Below are 19438 nucleotides of genomic sequence, written 5' to 3' on the forward strand. Positions count from 1 at the left end.
GTGATATCTGTCGTTCGACGAGATAGCGTCTGTATTATGTTGTTCGAAACTCGATCCATAAATGTCGGACACGTGTGTGACGTATCGCGAACACGCGCGGGCTCGAGCGCAAATCTTGACCCAGAGGCCTGTACGTCGGTATTTCGCATGATCGGGACTTCACCTTGGTCGGAAATCCACTTTTAGGAGACGAATGCCATGAGAATGCGTTGGAGCGAAAAAGGGTCGCGTGGGCCTTAGCGGGCCGTAAAGGTACGTGTATGATAGACGGTGTTTGCCGAGGGTGCGCCGGTCCGACAATTAAGGTGCGCCCTTAGCAAACACTTGTTGTCAGTGTCGGCCTTCGCGGTATTATATTCTAGTATCTCGAGTGAAGTATTAGAATATACATTTCTCTTTCCTCACTCATGTTCGCGCGTTCGCGCTTTCTTTTTATTTCTTGTTAAGTAAACAACAGAGTTTGCGTTCTTACAATCTAAAAATATTGCACAGTTTTAGGAAATTATGAGTATGATTGAAAAAAAAAATACAGATGCTATAAAAATTCATAATTATATAATTATAATTATCCTTTCTCAATTAAAATTAGATAATTTGGCATAAACGGCCAAAAGTTTGAAATCATTAATTGAAAATATCTACTATAAAATGAAAATCAAGTTTATACCTTATAATATCTTTATTGTTTTATTCAGAATGTTTCATAATAATATGAAAAATAATATAAAATGTGTGAATTTTACAAAAAAATATTTTTATAAGATGAAAAGCACTAAAATAAACACTTTTTTTCATCATTCTAGTCACTCTTATACTCAATTGCTTATTTTACTAATCTAGATAATCCAGCTGTAAGTTTATTAATTAAGTTAATATTAATTTTTTCTGGCAGAAAACAAAAAATATTTAGTTTATATTCATTACTTACATTCATTATATTCCTAGAAAAAAAACCCTTTATTCACATTTCATTTTCTTGAAGACAAATAATATTGTGTTAATCACAGTGCAAACTATACTAAATATAATGTTTATTTACTTTCAAATTAAGAAAAAAATGTTAAATAAAATAAAGTATGAAACAAACTTTTAACTAATTTTTCACTAGAATATCGTTAAATTTTAAACTCAAACTTTTGATCGGCAGTTTAAATAAATAAATCGTTTAAAAATGTATTTAAAACGCATATTTCATTTTAATTAAATTGTTAAATTATTCTTAAATTCCATTCCATTTTTCTGCTTTACTTTGTATTAAATTTGCGACTGAAAGGCATTGCCTCTGAATCTTTTTCAAAGTGCTCTAAAGTGCTTCCGCGTTTTACCGTATTCTGTCGGAAAAATATTAGAAGGGGTTTAGAGTACACGGGGGAGAGCAAATCTCGTCTCGCGCATGAATTGTATCGATGCCCCCAATCTCGGATATTGATTTCCACTTTACGAGAAGATCCCTCATCGCTATTTTTCGAGGCGTCTGTTTTCATAAGACAATGCAAATCCCATGAAAGGTAAATCCACAAGCGCAACCTCTTGGTTTCACTTGGGAGATTTTTTATTTTTTCCCGAAACGAAGTTGTTTTCGAGGAGACTTGTTTTACAAACAAGATTTGCTCGTTCGGCAGGAAAACGCAGAAATGCTCACCAACCATTTGTGGCATTTCGCTCTGCTATCTTGGATTAAATGCTTCGCCTCAATGCCTTCATTACACGAAACACCGGAAAGGATTTCATGTCTCAGCGCGGCGTACTCTTGGCAGGCAGACATTTAACATAGTCTATAAATCCTAGTCATTAAGGAATCCTTCGACTTGCAACGTACGTAGTATAGCTCGAGGATGCGATAATTTTGCTATAAATTTTGCAATCTCGACGATCAACAGCATACGCGCATACATTTATCCATTTATCCTTTCAAACACGAAAGCGTAAATAATAATTTACTTTTTAAACAATTTTATAGAAAGATCTATCCTCGTCGTGTGACTTATCTTAGCACACAAAAAATTTAAAGACTGAAATAAATAATTTGTGATCTTATGTTAAAAAAAACTGACAAGAAAAATCACCTATATTAATGATTTGACAAGCTTATTATTAAAATTTCCACTCGTTATTCCCCAAAATCGTCTTAATTATAATTATAAAAAACATTTACATAATTATAAATTTCTATAACACGTGTATTCTTTAACATTTCATTCGATAATGAGATAATGAGACTTTCCGATTTTCGTTTCGTTAATTAGTCATCATTATCATAAAAGGCATGATGATTTCACTCTTCATCTTAATTAAAACAATTACAAACGCATACCTCCTCCGTCAACCTACTTTGCGCATATCTTTGTGCAGACTGTATTTGCTGTCTTTAACGTCTATTTAGCTGATTTAGCTATACCTACCGTCTGTATTCTGTGTTTCTACTGTCCCCGCATTCGGCTGTCTCCATGTGCGCTCTGTCTGCACGTGCAGCCTTGTGTCTTTGTGTCTGACTAAACACTGTCTGTATCTACTATTCTCGCCTCGCATTCGTGATGGCCTACGCCACCTCGCGTCAATGATACATGTGCGCTCGCTCTATGGTGATGTATTATATTTCCACGATCTTCCGCTGAACGCTGAACGATCTATTGTCGACTAACTGTCTACGAATGTTAACGAGTACATATATGTGTGTGTGTGTGTGTGTGTGTGTGTGTGAACAAGAGCGAAAAGATTCAAGATCACAAATACGCACGGAGAGAAACAGTTCTGCTGGCGAATTTAAAAATTTGGCTAGATACAGATTTGAAAATAATTTTGTTGGACCATCAAAATTATTGTAAGACGTTTAAATGTTATAATAATTTTTTATCTTCCTGCAATCTTCCACCAATTTGAATGTCGTACGAAATTATCTGGCTAAATTTTTAGATTTGCCAGCACAAGTGTTCTTTTCGCGTACTATTGTACGTACGCATGTAAAATTCAAATAAAATTTTTACGAGGAAAACGTAAAAAGCGGAATGTGTCAGTTTTAAAGCCAAAGACGCAATTAATAGAAGTCTCTGCATACGTATCATGTATAACGTATTGCAAAATAAAAATTGCTCGATCAAAAATACCTAGGCGATTAACAATTAAAAGATGGCGAGGATTTGAAGTCTCTTTTCTTAACCAATGTTATTAATTTCATCAAAAATTGACTGCTATGTTACTAGAAGCTCGACGAGGGTGGGCACGGAAATTCGGTCACGTGATACACGAGAATTCAGCGGCTGCGGTTTCGCTGTGCGAGCTCACTCGAGGACATTTACGAGGCACTAAAAGATGAAAGCAGCCCGCTCACGTTCTCCCTCTCTATGGAGCTTTTCATCCCTAAATAGATTAAACGCGCGTTCCACGGTGTGTGCAAAGTGCGTGTTATGATGGCGGGGCGCAATGGGGGCGGCGGTCTTGATCCCTGGGAGAAACGCAAAAGTTGAGAGATCTGGGGGTCGCTCGCTCGCTTCCTATCTTTTTAGGAAATCCAACTTGCTTGCCGTTTTACGAGACGATAAAAAAAACGACCATTTCCGCCAGCCACTCAGCACGAATGCCCGAGAATGCGCACGCGTTTCTGCCTCATATTTCACCGTTAGTGTCTTCGGATCCGCGGAAAACGATGTATGGGAAAACAAAGTTCCCTCAAATAGCACCTTTTCCAGTTTATCCGATCCGGGCCAGCTTACGTGCCCTTTCCAGCCACTTTCCTGTCTCCCTCTCTCTCTCTCTCTCTCTCTCTCTCTCTCTCTCTCTCTCTCTCTCTCTCTTGACGCGACGTCGCGAGATGTGATATAATTAATTATTCCATAACCGACACCGCGGAAAGCGGGGACCGGGCGAAGCTATTTGCAGATCCGCCTCGTCGCTAAATAATGCAGTTCTCGTCAGCGGAGCGAGCGAGAAATTCGGCCGATAGGGATTTGGCCTTATTCGAAGGTTAAACGTCTACGCCATCGATCAGTCGCGGTGCTCGGTAATACTGCGGCTGATATTAAACATCTCTGCCAATCTTCGGAGTCCATGCAAAAATAATCGCGCCCGCGGTTCGCCATCCGCGTTAAACGTGGTTATCGAAACAGCATTAAGGTTTAATTTAACTCGACCCCGAGAGGCACCAGCTGCGACACTTTTCGTTCCTTCCCGTTGCGACGGACGGACGATGACAAATCGAAGAGAGAAGAGGCAAATCGCTATCGCGGAGACCTAATAAAGGGAAAGGTGGAAGAAGAGCAGCCGTTCTTCCTCTTCTCTCGCCCGTAATTCTCAAGCCGCGCACAAATTGGATCGGCATCGGAACGTCGTTATCAGCTGCCGTCCTTTCTGTTTCTGTTTCCGCTTCTTTTGCCGCACGTCAAACTCGAGTTGTAGTTTTTTCCCCGCTGCGACAAGCAGGGGGAGAGAACTTATGCGGGCGGAAACCGCGCGCGGCAATGCGCCTGACTTATTTTCAGACCTCGGAACCTACGACCCGATAACCTTTTCCCTCGCTACATCATTATCGTCGGAATCGCTTTAAATTGGTAACGGTACAACTGTTATCTTGCTCTGATGTTTATTATGCCGAGAATACCGAGGTCAATAAAGAAAATAATATAAAATAATATAAATCAATAAAATAAAATAATATAAATTAATATAAATTAAAGATAGATCCTCGAGTGGAGAAGGTGTAAGAAGACCGCCCTTTGTTTGAGGAAACATGAGAACGATGATATATGTCAAAGATTGAAATTAGACGCTTAATTAGACACTGAATTTAATTAGAAGCAATACGATCCTAGAGATATTTTTTGAACTTCTATCTCCCGCGGATAAAGGATTAAATTACATTTACATCTTCTCAAAATGGCTTCGGTGGCTTTATGTTCACTTACCTTGACTTTCTTGTCAACTTCCGGTCGTTCGAGCAGACAGGTTGTCTGTACGATATGCGTCGGCGGCGGTGGAGGTGCCTCGGGGTCGAAGTTCACATGCTGTCCGGCGGAGCCTCGTAGGAAACCGCCGGCGACGGAGGTGATTCGACCCCTCGTTGTGTCGGATGCCATTCTCAAAGGAAAGTTGTTCGTGCCACCTCCGTTTGAACCGTTATCCTCTTCACCGGCGATGTCTTCACCAGGGGTTGCGCTGCCCCTGGCGAACTGCTCCTCATCTTCGTACGCGCTTTCTGAAATGTTAACAAGGGTGTCGTTAACACGTTATATCGCAATACATTCCTACCCTTTTGGGGATTATCCTATTGGGTTATTACATATCATATTAATTGGAAATTCCATTTATATATTATTTTATATGACACATTAATATAAAATAAAACTTGCATAGGAAGAGGATGCTTGCTGAAATAATCTGCCGAAATAATCTAAAAATATAGCCAGGTATAGATCTGAAAATAATTTTGTTGAATCATCAATGAAAAATTATGTAAGATAAATTATGTTTCAGCACAATGATTAAAATAAAAACTTTTATATTTTAGTAATCAATTTGAACTTCCTATACAATTATTCTGATTATAGCCCAATAAAATTATTTTTAGACTTGAAAATCTAAATTTTTAGATATTTCAACAGAACTTTTTTTTTTCAAATTTCAATAATAAAATATTGATATACATTATTAATACGATTTTTTTTAAAATATACTGTAATTTTTATAAAACGTTAACAAGTACTTAAGTTGCAACGAATTCAAACTCAGAAATATAAAGATTAAGAGGTTAATAAACATTACGATAATCTTAAAATTGAATTGTTATATTCTGTTAAAAACAAGAGAGAAAGTTTATATATAAATTTTATTTCATGAAAGATAATTCAACAAATACGCCACACTTTAATAGAAAGTATCCCATAATTGAAAAAAAAAAGTATAATCTTTTGTAATATTTTAATTATTATTATCCAAAATATAAAGCATTAAATAATTGCAAATTACAAGCTGTTAAAAATAAAAAGGTTTTCCTCTCTAATTAATTTCAACTATACATAAAAATACATTTAAATTTTGTATTGAATTTTCCCTGAAACCTCTCTGTGCATGTCGTAAAAGAATCGAGGGTCTCGTCGATCATCGGCAAATGCCGATTGCGCGAGAAATGTTCATCGTCGGAACAACGCAACGATGAATGACGCAAGGCTATCCCCGATGAACTATTCGAAGGGATGATAGATCGGGGGACGCACTCTCTTTTATTGGTCGCGAGCAAACGCACGCGCGAGTCTGGCAGTTGTAGCCTTTTACGACGGATACACGGATCGCCATGTTAATTCTCGGAGGACGGTGCAATCGACACGCAATAATGTCGATGCTCGTAATGTCGCCGGTATTTTACGTCATCGGGCTCAAAGCGGAAAATTTAATTGCGAGAGTCAAGGATTAGCAATGTCGATGAGTCGACAAACATTCCCGGATGTGACAATGGAATTTCGGAGGCGCGTTAACGCCAAAATTCCGCTCGGAAATTGTAGAACGAGATCTATGTCTACTGCCTTTCATCACATATCATCCACGTGATGTCTGACAGCGAGCTTTCCTCGCGTCAATTATAAACTATGTAAATTATGCCTGCCAGCTGTGTTTCCTACGGCGGGCCGTTTGCGCGGCTCGCGAACGCTCGAATATTGCTGCTGGCGAAAGAAAGATCACGAAAATATAAGAAGGTTGCTCTTTAAAATTTTATAAACGAAAAAGGATCGTTTTTCGCGTAAAATAGACTCGAATAGATCACGAGCGAGCGAACGAGAGCTAAAATGCAGCTGTAAGTTGCGTAATTATTTATGATAACTGCAAGCAATGCTAACGACATAAAAAAAGTCAAAACGTGTTGCTTTGCTTCTCTGCTGATTTTTTTTAATGACCTGAAAAAGAGGAAGGATTCAAGCTTTCTACAATGGGTCTTCCACCATGTATTATGCAATTCTAAAAGTCCAAGTCTGCAGTCTCGAGATGAAATAAATTTATAAATTATTTTGCTCATTGTCTCAATAAACGTTTCGATAAATCGATTTTAATTGTGGTTGTGGCGGATTGTGTTTAATGCACGATACAACCACTGTCTGGGCAATCGCAAGATGATTATCTATCGTCGCGCATTGATTAATCCGCAGAGAAATAATCTTGGCGCCGCGCATCGCTCGCGCGCATTCGCGAAAAATGATCGGTACTATTTATTGAACAGTAAAGTTGCATGACAGCCCGCTCTCGTAAATTCAGGCCAACGACTATCGGATTCAGCGGGAGATGCCGAGAAATAAGTACCCTTGCGATTAATGAGCGCGGACCGGTGAGGGGGGGGGGCGGGAAAAAGGGTGCTTTTACTGCTCAATTCGCGAGAGCGGAATAATTGTACGTCGCCGTAAATTCGTGCCCGTAATATGAGCCATCTCGATTTCTTTGGACGCTATTAATCTCGATTGCGAACACGCTTTTATGGGGGCAACAAACCAGTATCGTTATCCCGCCATCGCGGCGCTGCTCGGAGAACGAGATTATTAAAGATGGATAATTTGTATAAAGCAGCGGTACCGTATGCTGGGCAAACAAGATAATGGATTTGTACAATTTGCCGTCCCACATTCGAGTCAATAGAAACGAGAATGCTTAAATGAGAGGCTACGGCAAGGAGAATAAAAAGCAAAAAGATTAATCACCTGTGTCTCATTATATAAAAGAATGTTATACAAATCGTGAAGAAAGATAAATGGCTAACCAAAATATTACGTTATAATGTATAGTAATGAGTATTTTAGATATAGATTATAAATAGAATTTGAAAACAAAATTGCAATTTTAGCGATATACTATTTTAGCGATTAAATTGTATTGATATTGGTACTAAAGTAATATGTATATAATAATTATAACAATGCTACTAATATTCGAATAATTATTTCAAAACATATTGTTCAGACACGAGATGAGAAAATTAAATGAGCATAAGATCACGGGAATAGAAGCATTGATTGCGCTTAGGTGCAAATACAAAGACCGAGTGAGTTGCATGTTGTACAAGTTAATTTATTCCACCAATTCCGAAGCTGCTCATTGTTCTGAATAATCGTTTAAGGAACTGAATCCTACAAAGGAAATGGCATCAAATTATCTGTCAGACCTATTACCTAGTTTCCGAGAAAGAGCAAATTACCAATGTTCTCTGTGTACAGATACAAGTAATTAGTAATGAACGAGTTAAAAACTTGATCTCCTCATTCCCGATGAGGTCATATTGATACACATCAAAGCGCTTACGTTGCCGAATCTCTCGCATTAAAAATGCATGAAGCGTTCCGCATTAATATTTATGAAAGTTATTATCTCCATGATGCGAAATTTCGATCGAATTAAATGTTCAATACAAAGTCGAGATCACAAAATTGCGAAAACAATTTTTCAAACCAAATATATATGTTTCCCATGTTACTTTGTTATAAATAATTTATGGCTTGCATTAACATAAATATACAAATGTACATACATAGATATACGGACATGTGATAATAAAGGCTGTACTAGCGACTCTAAATTTCTGACTGAATTTTAAGAAAACTAATAATTTTTTATTTTTAGATTCTTGAGATTTACTATTGTTAAATAATATAGTAATATGTTATAAATATATTATATAAAAAATATAATCCTCGAGATGAAACAAGGACTGCAATTAAAAAATATTCAACTAATATTTCAATTAATATTTCATGAATACATTCCCTTCGATTTATTTGTATAATAAACGCGTAGATCTATTACATTTTACACGACCATTTGTCATGTGACACTTGTAAAATATTGTATATTAATATTGTTTCATGTTATTGCTATATACAGAAATTCTCAAACCTGTTTTATCAAACGGAAATATTTCTTTTACACAATATATGAATTTTTATCTCACGAAAAATCAACTTTTAACGTTTACTTCTTCACGTATATACCGTACGTCGGGCCACTTGAAAGATTTATTAAAGGAGAGTTATTTGATCGATAAATTACATGCACCGCGGGATGGAAGGGAACACCAAGCTTAAACTTTGCGGTTCATCGACAAGTTTGTAATGGAATTACTCGGCCGAGTTTCAAAATCTGTCATTTAAATTGAGATAGGAAACGCCTGAATCTACGGCAGTACACAACATGCGTTCATAGTAAATTACGTGCCAGCTTTCCAAAGTTTAATCGGAAGCTTTTGTTAACACGTCTACGTAGACCAGAAATTTCAAATGGAGATTCACATTTCATCTTATTTCACAATCACTCTTCATTCTTAATTTCTCCTGAGAAATACGCTCCTTTTTTGTTAGGCGCAATTACACAATTCTCCCTTTGGCTCACACATACAATTGTGACAGTCGATAAAAAAACTGAAACCGTTATCCGAATACTTGAACGCGGATTATCTTACACTCGAATATGCGAATCGGAGCGGAAGGCTCCGTAATATACGCGAATCCGAAATTAGAATTTCAGCTCCGCTGACTTCGGAGGAGGAGAGAGAGTGCGACGTATTACTGGGTATGTGCCGAGATTGCTGGAAAATTTCTTGATCAAATTGAATTACCCGTTACTCGCCGTACGTCGGTGCTCAAAACCTCCCAGATTCACCCCAGCGTTGTAAGTTGATAATGGAATTACGCCGGATCGAGTTTCGAAATCTGCCACTTAATCGATGATCAGAGACAGGTACGGAAACTGCTGCAGGAGCAGCAGTCTACGCCGATAGCCAACCTCTCGTATGCTGTTGCACCTGTTGCACGCCATCTCATACTTGTCCGATAAATAATTTTACAATATCGACTATCCACGTGTATCTGTGCGAGCAACGTCGCTCACCGACCGGCGATCTCAAATAACTTCGTAATCGCCGTAATATTAAAGGCCAGTACCAATATTTTAAAAAACAGGCAATAAATTAAAAATACGGCAATACGAATCAAGCGCGCACTTTTTTTTAACGTACTATTCGCTATTAATATCGCGAGTAATATTATTTCTAATCTTGGAATTTCTAAACGTGTATATCCCATGCCCGCGGGGGGGAAATTTTTAAGGCGATACTAATTGTTTTATAAAAAATTCCCACGAGTTTTCGGAGGAAGAGTTGAGAAGAATCGACAGTTTTGTAATCGCTAATCGGACGATAAAAGTGAGATCAGCCTATTTTTAAAAATGCAAAAAAGAAACTAGGAGGATATAAGTCGCGCAAGTGTGTGCATGTGTGTATTCTAAGTAGAAAAATGAGGTACGTCGTGTCGGTAATGAACTCAGTCGAGTGCTACACTTGCGTGTGGCCGAGGGTGGCTCTCTAGCCGCACGCGAGGGAATTGTCGACACGAATGATAAGAAAACGCTGTTAATTACGGCGGAAGCGGCCGCCCGGTCGGTTTTTGCCATCGTCAAATTGTTGATTTCGATATCGCGTTACGATAGAGACACGTAGCGACGTGCATTACAGAAATTTCGTTTACATCGCGTATTCTTCACTCCCTCCACTTTATTTCTGTCGTTTCTTCTCGTTCCTCCTCTGTAGCGCCTCCTTCTCTCTTTCCTCCTGTTCCTTTTTACTTTCCTACACGCATTTTTAAACCGCGCGACGGATAGTGTGATACTTTTCATTTATAATCTGTCGCGGGTTTTTTTTTTTTTTTTTTGTAAACAGATTCTCCGTACGCCTTGGGGGATTACACTTCAAGAGATATGATACATTCTACCTATCTATTCTCATTTTCTCATATTCCCTTTCTATCCTCCTCTCTTTTAGCCTACTTATTTTTCGCCTGCAAAGAGAATTGCAGAAATCGCATTTTCGCGTGTGCGAGTTCGATTTTACGATTTGGGGTCTCGGAAATACCGTTAATGAGACTTCAAAGAGACTCAGGGAGGAGAAACGCAAAATTTATCGAAGGCAGACTTTTTATTTGCGTCTATTGACTTCACTGGTCAAATTTTCGCAATTTGCTGCGCTGGCGCACGGAAAAATTTTAATCCGATAAAACGGTGAGGAAGGGATAACGTCATTATTACTTTAACGAACAACATTGTCAAAATGATTCTGCTTTCGATGTAAACCAGATAGAAAAATAGAAAAATTTTTCAGTCTCGTGATGCTTGCAAATTCAATGCGATGCAACGTGTTTTTACGCTCGAATTCAATTTCAGCCTGCAACACTATGATATGCAAAAACTATGACAATTTAAATAATAGCTATACAGAGTGCTTTGTAATTTCGATTTGTTGTACCAGTTTTTGAATATGTATTGATAAGTGATAATGAAATCACACCAGTGAACAATAAATTGATATAAAATAGATAGAGAAGAATTATATATTCGTAAATATTTCAAAAATATTTCAAGAGAAAGAATATACGATAAAATATTAAATCAAATCAAACATAGATAAATCATGTTATTTTTCTGGGATAGGCATATGAAAATATGAAAATATTCGCAAATGTGGAAATGATGACAAAGAAGGGAATTAACTGTTTATATTACAAAATATTCATGTAATCAAATTCCAGAATTTAATCTTTTACTGCAAGAAACGTGACATTATTTCAGTGCAAGTTTCAAATTTCTGATATTATTGGTATCCAAATCGAATTACTCGTTTGTGTGGTCTGCCCTCCATTCCCCTGAGCACGTTACGATGCAATTATAACATAGAAGTTATGGGAAAGCAGGTCACACATATTATCCAGAAACATCGCATTTTTTTGCGGCTCTTATAGAAAGACATTTTTCAGGAAAAAAATGAAATATGCTTCAAAGCGAACGCAATATCTTACACTTTAAATCTCTGTATTAAATGTCTTATGCAGCTAGGAAAGTACTAACTATATAAAAAAAATTAAATTAATATATTAATATATAAAAAACAAGAATATATTAAATTAATATATAAAAAAAAATTAAAAATAAATAAATTGTACATTTTTTATAATTTTTGGATTTTTCCATTTCCATCCCACAGTAACTTCCTTCCCCAATTACGGGACGTATCCACGAAATCAAAAATGGAATACGTGCCACAAAGCTTTTTTTTGCTAACAGCTCTCGTTATTTCGTTTCACAATACACGCGTTTTCAGCCGCCGATAATGGCTGCGAACACAAGAGGGAGAGATATTTTCTCTTTCCTCCAGGAAAATCCAAGAACGGATAAAATATCATCGTGCGATCCGATGGAGATCTACAAGGGGGGTACATAAGGAAAGGAGACAAAAGGCACGGGAAATTACTCGAATGAGAGCGTGCTGGGCAAGAGTAAACAGATGGCGGGCTTAAATATACGGGGCTTTTACGTGGCGACGTTCTTCATCCCGTCTGGTATTTCGAGCCCGGGGGAGGGAAAAAAAAGTGACGAGGTGTAACGCGACACTGTGAAAGGGCGATCTCTCGAAATCCATTTAGAAGATACTCGCGGAAGAATTCTTCGCGTTCCGTCAGGAATTTACGCGCGGGACACTTTGTCAAGGCCACTGCGGCGTGTCATGCGGATGTGCAGGATGTTTAAAAAACAGGACCGTGATGCAGCTATGCAGCGGGAATACGGTGAGTCCTTAAATCTTTAACTCGAGGTTGCTCATGAGCTGACCATTCAGCTGTATACATATATATCTCCCAACCCCTCCTTCTCTCTGCGTATTACGTGTATTGGCGAGTGTCAATAATTAAGAGAGACATCCGGAACCGATGTAATCCACTGTGTGTTGACTTTTGTAACTCTTCCTGATCCGATAACAATATGATAAGAAATACGCGAATACAGTGACCCAATTCTGATTTAAGCTTTAGAACGTTGTGAGACAATTCAGTGAGCTCCAAATACGTAAATCCAGAACGGATAGCAGATAAGAGATAAACTCTCGCGTTTCCTCTCTCTCGTATATTTTTCACAAATAAATACTGATAACAATTGATACCGGTGAAAGTTATTCTTTTTGCTTAGCAGCAAAAGTTGCAGAAAAGAGATAACGCAACCGTGCTTATTTTTGTTTCAACGATTATTTACGATTAAAGCGATGTGTCCAAATAACGCACTTTTATAAAAAAAAAAAAATTATCATGTTGAAGCTATTTTTTTTAATATTTCACTAGACGTTTACACTGACTTTACCGCAACGATTAAATTCCGTTTTATGAACGTTCGTGAAATATTTTTCGGTTTCTTTCGACTCAGTCGCGCTTGATTTTAACACCGCTATAAAATGCGCGTTTTGAGTGGACATCTACAAAGATATTCGTCAATATCGCATGTCCTATCGCGTGTCCCCATCAGTCGATAGGTGTTCATTCAAAATTGAAATCCTGCCAGGCTGCGAGCTTCAGCACGTTCCATCGTTTTGCAGAGCGTCCCCGATTTCGCGTGGCGTTCCCGTAAAGCTCCGCGCTATATCTTTGCTCTTGAAAATTGATACTCGTTAATTCGGATCAGATCGATTTTTTCATCATGTATAAAGATGCGCGCTGAAAGTTATTACACGTCGCGACACGTGTAACACCGTGTGTTTAAATTTAAAACGTGCAATGGGCGAAACGAGGATATTCTCGCCGTATCGCGATAAAAGATGATAAAAAATGGGACGCGCGTTATTAATTTTTATTATATCGCTTTAGTGAATGCGGAAATTAATCAAGTTTTAATGAAAGATTATATTAAAGCGTGCAGACCTCTCGTCATGTGGAAAATGAAAGTCAAACGCGCAACTATCGTGTTAAACGATATTGATGCACGGGAAACCACCGATATGTACCTATTTCGTTCTCCGTGTAATGATAAATTGTGGCACATAAAAATTAGCAAAATAAATTACGGCTTTTTACATAGCGGCGGCGTTGGATTTATCGAAGGCATCGCTGTAACGGGAAATTTCAATGAGAAAGGGCTGAGAGGCAACGTTTTCTGACTCATTTGTAAATCAAACGAAAAATCGATATTTATTCAATAAATCAAACTGCGTCAAGCGACCGACGATTGATTTTGCGATACATACTAGAAAGAGAAACAGAGAATGAGAGAGTGCAAAAAAAGCAAAAGAGAAAGAGAAAGAGAGAGAGCCGCAACCCTTGATTTTGCATAAAAAACACTGTTTTCCATAAATTGCTAAAATATTTTGACTTTTCAAGTAACGAAAAATAAATTTTCGTCAATATAAAATAACTTCCTAGAGTCGTTTTTTGACATGTCGATTTAAAAAAAATACTATTTTCAATTCAACAGAGTTTCAATATTACCGCATATCGCATCGAATATTACCATTATAACATATTAAAACTGAAATTTATGGCAATATCGCGTTAATATTCCTCATCGCAAGATCCTTTTCGCACACGTATGCATTTATACGTTCTACGTGCCGAAATTAAACCGCCCCGCCCGCCATAAAGTGCAACGTAATATAGCGTGCGCTGGCACAAAGCGCATATTTTAAGTGAATCGACGCGGTAATCGGAAAGTATAAAGACTGCGGATATTCACGCGCGGTCTTTGATCTTTCGTGCCACGGTGCGAAATTTCGCCATGCCGTGATTCGCCATAATATAACGAGCGAGCGAGCGAGAAAGATTGCCAGCCGTGAAATGGATGTAGCTATGCACCACGCGCGATAGACGAATGTAATTTACTGCGAGCAACTCGATGGATAACGGCCCTCCATTTTGTATGCGAGCACTCTCTTATCTCCTTCGCCCATCCTCCCCCCCCTTCTGTTTCCCACAAAAATTACATGGAAGAGACAGGACCACATTCCGCAAAATCGCATAAAAACCACATTACGCGGTTATTAAGAGAAAAAAAAAAAAAATATCGAAATTCGATGTCCGTCGCTGCTGAAGCGAATGGCTCGCGGTTGAGTTGCGGTTAAGCTCGAGACGTGATGATTAATTTCGCATTAATCTTCGCTTTACATGGCCCTCGCGAAAAATCAGTCATCTCTATTCCGCACCTTTGCGCGCGATAAAGCCGGTATAATTAATGATCCGTCTAGCAGCCTCGAAGGGGAATGTGTGTGTCGCAACGGAAACGGACGAATTTAATTTCGACGATCGAACGAAGCCATCCGTCCGACTGTCCCGTCTCGAATTTTTTTTTTCCCCTCCCCCGCTGTGACCCGATTGCTTTCGGCGTCGCCCGAAAAAAATGGGTCGCAAAAAGAGCACCGAATGGGCGAAAGCTGTTCTAACTCGCGTTTGGGGAGGACGAGGGACGGACACGAACGCCGCAGAAATTCCGTCGAGTTACGAATTTTAAATCTGGCCGTCCGGTTAGGCGCGGATGATATATCGCGTCGCGTGTCCGGGATAGGGGGATGATAAAACCTGACAGATTTTTACTGACGCCGCTTCCACCCGGCATCCTCCGATGGATCAGACATCCTTGATCGTGTGCCGAATAATTTCTACGCGCGAAATAATCTCCATACCACTCTGTCGCGCTCTGGAGCGAAACGGCGCGACGGCATGAAAAATGTGCCGGCGACGTAAGATGATGATTACGTTCCGGCTTGCTATTAGAAATTTTACGTAAAATTACAGGATGTGCTATCATCCGTATCAAAGTCACATTTATATTCTAATCTCCAAAAAAAAGTCAAGAAATGTCAGAAATCTTTTTTTTTTTTTTTATATATAAGCTGATATATAAGCTGAAATAAAATAAACTGAACTTTAAATAAATTGTTAATAAAAAAATATATAATTTCAATTTTACCTACAGATTATTAAAAATATTTATTTCTTATTTTACATTAATTAACAAAGAGAATAATAAACAGATATAGATTTCTGTCTGCTCTCCGCGAACTTTAATGAACGTCCAAATGTCTTGGAATCAGGAAGGAAAGATGATATACATTATCGTGCTTATAGCTCTTCATAGCTTATATCTTTCTCGTTCATTCACTCCTTCAGATATCACTTAGCCGATATACGGGATTTATGTTTGCTTCCGAGATGGCGTGTCAAATGAAGAACGAGGGTAGTGAAGGGAATATGATAACGAGTTATGAACGAGTTGCGAGACGAACGTTCGTGCGCGGACGATGGATGATAATTTATCGTGTCATAAATGTCTGCGAATTGCCTTGAAGGAGTAATGCCGTGCCGGAATTTCACGGCAACGGGACGAACTGTCTCGCTTCGAGGCGTTCGCGACGCTAAGTCGGCGCCTTCTTTTCATATGACCAGATTCCTCGTGATCGCACAAACGGAACAGTAAAAAAAAAAAAGGGGTTATGAGAAATTCCACGGTTGACTAATACGACTCGTCGCACGCATTCCCACCCCCTCCCCACCCTCTCTCGGGAAACTTAATTTCGTTCCTCCCGGTCAAACCCCGTCGGCCACGTTCTTCCGGTTACTTTCCCTTCGCGTTGCCTTTCGCGAGTCGTTTAATGGCCGAGCCATTGCGAAGCGTCGACGCGAAAATGACTGCGTATAACGAGAAAACGTAGCTATCTCATTCACAATGGAGAAAATTACAATGAAAGAAAATTATAGCGCGGAAGAGACACGGGAATAATGTATCTACTTGTCTGCGTCATACCGCTCATCGGAGCGAGTAACGGTAACGGCGCGGCGCGGAATTATTAATTTTACATTTCGTCCATGGACTTCGCCCGTATTCGCGAGCGAATTTTGTATTTTAGTTACGCGAGTTGAATAAATAGATCGCTCTCTACCTAACCTATGTATATTTTCCGTCTAACCCGCCTCAAGCATAACATTTGTGTTCGCTGCGCGCGACAGATAACGCGTATCGATGATATCAATCGGGAAAGAAATATCCCGTAGTGAGTTTGCCTAACTTCGTTGCTGGGAATATCGGGAGATGCGCCTTCTTTTTGAAGAAGCGCCATTATTCATCGCTTTATCTGTTTTCCGTACCGGAATTACGACATTCCCCCTCCCCCCCCCCCCGCGCACTTACCGGAGCACTACGATGCCGCGAAACTCTCGTCTCGATCGCGAAATAATCTTCTCGTTCTCCCGGCGGAATCGTGCTCCTTCGAATCTCTTTGAACCGGCGGCGCCACTTCGAATCTAACGTAAAGCCAGAGAAGAATTTCTTTCCGATTGGAAAGGAAAGAAAAAGAAAATATCGATCGTAGATTAGTCAGGGAATTTGTGAACTTCCGAGTAACTCTCGCGAGTAACTCTCGCGTTCGGAAAATGAGCGATAGTGGATTCGCAATTCTCGTGCATTTCTCTTCAGGATTACAATAGCGTGGCGTATCCATCAGTTTCCCTCCCGCGTTTCGACTCCCAAAGGGAGTCTTTTTCTTCCTGCTGGCTAATTATACGGGCTCGCGTTGTATACGACCGCCGAAATAAATGGATACCGTCCGTCAGCCTGTGACTCCTAATGGCTCGCCTCGCGTGAACACGCGTACGGACGCTCGCTTTTGGCGGAAAGCCAAAATCGCCAAAACGTTCTTTTGTGCGACGTGCCCGACGAGATGTTCATCAGGCTCAATGCAGCGAGGCGGCGCCCCGTCTGATCCGAGGCGATCCGTCACCACTGCGGCCCGAACAATTTTACTACCTCCCTTTTTTTTCGTGCCGACGATCCGCCCGCTTAATTGCAATTTGCGAAGCGACTTTCAAAAAGAGCAGCTGCTGAGAAAAATCAAAAGATTATTTCTCTTCCCTGCCACTTTTAACAGCGACTGTTTCAAAAACATTGTTAATCACATACTAATTTGATTTTTTATTTATATATAATTTATTTCCGTTCTATTAAACTTATTTAATTGTTTATTATCAATAAAAAGTAATTCAAAACTATACGTAATGCTATTTTTATTTTTGTCATATTACGATATGATTTGTATACATTTTGGTTATATATGTTCAACGTGATGGTAGCAATTGATATATTTTTTGCTGTTACATCGGAAAATAATTTAGCCGATTGAAGGATTTGAGATATCGAGTTCTTCTGTCAATTTTCGGTCAAAATATTCCGCGCTTGCCATTATATGCGATCCGCGAATGCGACGAAATAAAAGCTTGTCAAGCTGACATAGCTAGAAAACAGTTCGTGCCTGCTATTCGTAATGAACACCAGCATGCGCGTACGTGGATCATTAGTGCGTATAATGAAAATGATTAATGGCGATCGGGAGAAATTGTACGACGCCCTTATAAATTGCAAGTGCATTAAAGCGCATTCAAATTTTATTTCTTTTTACATATAAATACATATTTTACATATAAATACATATTATAAATGTAAAAATTGTATCATCATTTCAATTTCATCGAAACTCAGAATTTTATGTGCAATAAGGTCGACATTTTTCGGTAACACCTTTTTCAAATATGTTAATATCATTGTGAAATGTCTTGTGAAATGCACAATTTGCGTATGTCGGGGCGCACAGTGTGAATAATAGAATCAATAAAAACGGAGTTAACAGAACTGATAAAAAGATGATGCTTTCGTCGGATTATCCATAAAGACGTTATCCATAAAGACGTGGGATGGCTCAATGAGCTCGAAAATCGAGAGAGCTGTCTAATATGACGTTAAATCTATCGGATCATAGCGTACGATCTCGCCCACGCAATAATCATTCTATTACAGATGCCAATAGAGAATGACAAACGAGCACTGTAATAGTGAATTATCCGACAATTTATAACAGATATAACGCGCGACATTGAATTATTTAACTTGCTAATGAGTCGAGGGCGGAATCAATGCAATAATTGCTGTGGTCAACAATTCGGACAACAAACGTACAATTATTTGCCAAGAACGCGATTTTGATTTGATGATTCGTTTCAAACGCGACACAAATTTGCTATGCGTAAGACGCTGCGGTTAAATTATCGTATTAATTATCACTGTAAAATTTGAGATAAAAATTAAAGATTTATTATTAATTAAATTGAAGAGGCTAAGGGCGATCGTTAAGGGCGCAAACTTATTCTCTATTTTATTTATCCCTGAATGATAAAATAGAGGCGCCCGATGCTTCACATCTCACACTCACCCTTTGCCTCACATTGCAACTACTTTCCCAATTAAGATCACGTGCTCCACTCTTCAGAAATAGCCGACTCGATTATTATCTCGTTAACTCGCACAGTCGATGGGACTCGGTTTAATCTGCGTTCAATTTATCGTACAATTCATCAACCGTGATGCGACGCCCATCGACGCGTGCGGTAAACAAAATGCAAGGACGATTTTCCGATATGTTGTTTGTCCCACTTTCTATTTCTAGCCTGCGATAAAAGCGATATTTGGCAATCCGACTGGCCCGACTCCGTGTCACAAGTGACAGAACGCGACGGGGGATGCGAGAGCGACGTCGATGACGTTGCGGGGTTTTGCTCCTCTGAGTTGCGGCTAACTCCGTTCGCGGTTAAGCTAATGGGTAAATCGCGTTACGTCGGGAGGACATTGA

At 39.1% G+C, this 19438-nt stretch overlaps 1 protein-coding gene across 5 annotated transcripts in view; it reads right to left on the reverse strand.

Moving 5' to 3' along the window:
• Trpgamma (Transient receptor potential cation channel gamma) overlaps positions 1–19438 on the reverse strand; it is a 94897-nt gene that overhangs the window by 34069 nt on the left and 41390 nt on the right. For all 5 annotated transcript variants that reach the window (XM_089085325.1, XM_089085327.1, XM_089085324.1 and 2 more), the window contains one exon: positions 4899–5188. In XM_089085325.1, coding sequence (XP_088941451.1) covers positions 4899–5188 — 290 coding nt within the window. The remainder of the gene's footprint in view (positions 1–4898; positions 5189–19438) is intronic.

This window comes from Pogonomyrmex barbatus, unplaced genomic scaffold (assembly GCF_055798465.1).
Source record: "Pogonomyrmex barbatus isolate J1 unplaced genomic scaffold, ASM5579846v1 scaffold1, whole genome shotgun sequence".
Taxonomy (NCBI): Eukaryota; Metazoa; Arthropoda; class Insecta; order Hymenoptera; family Formicidae; genus Pogonomyrmex; species Pogonomyrmex barbatus.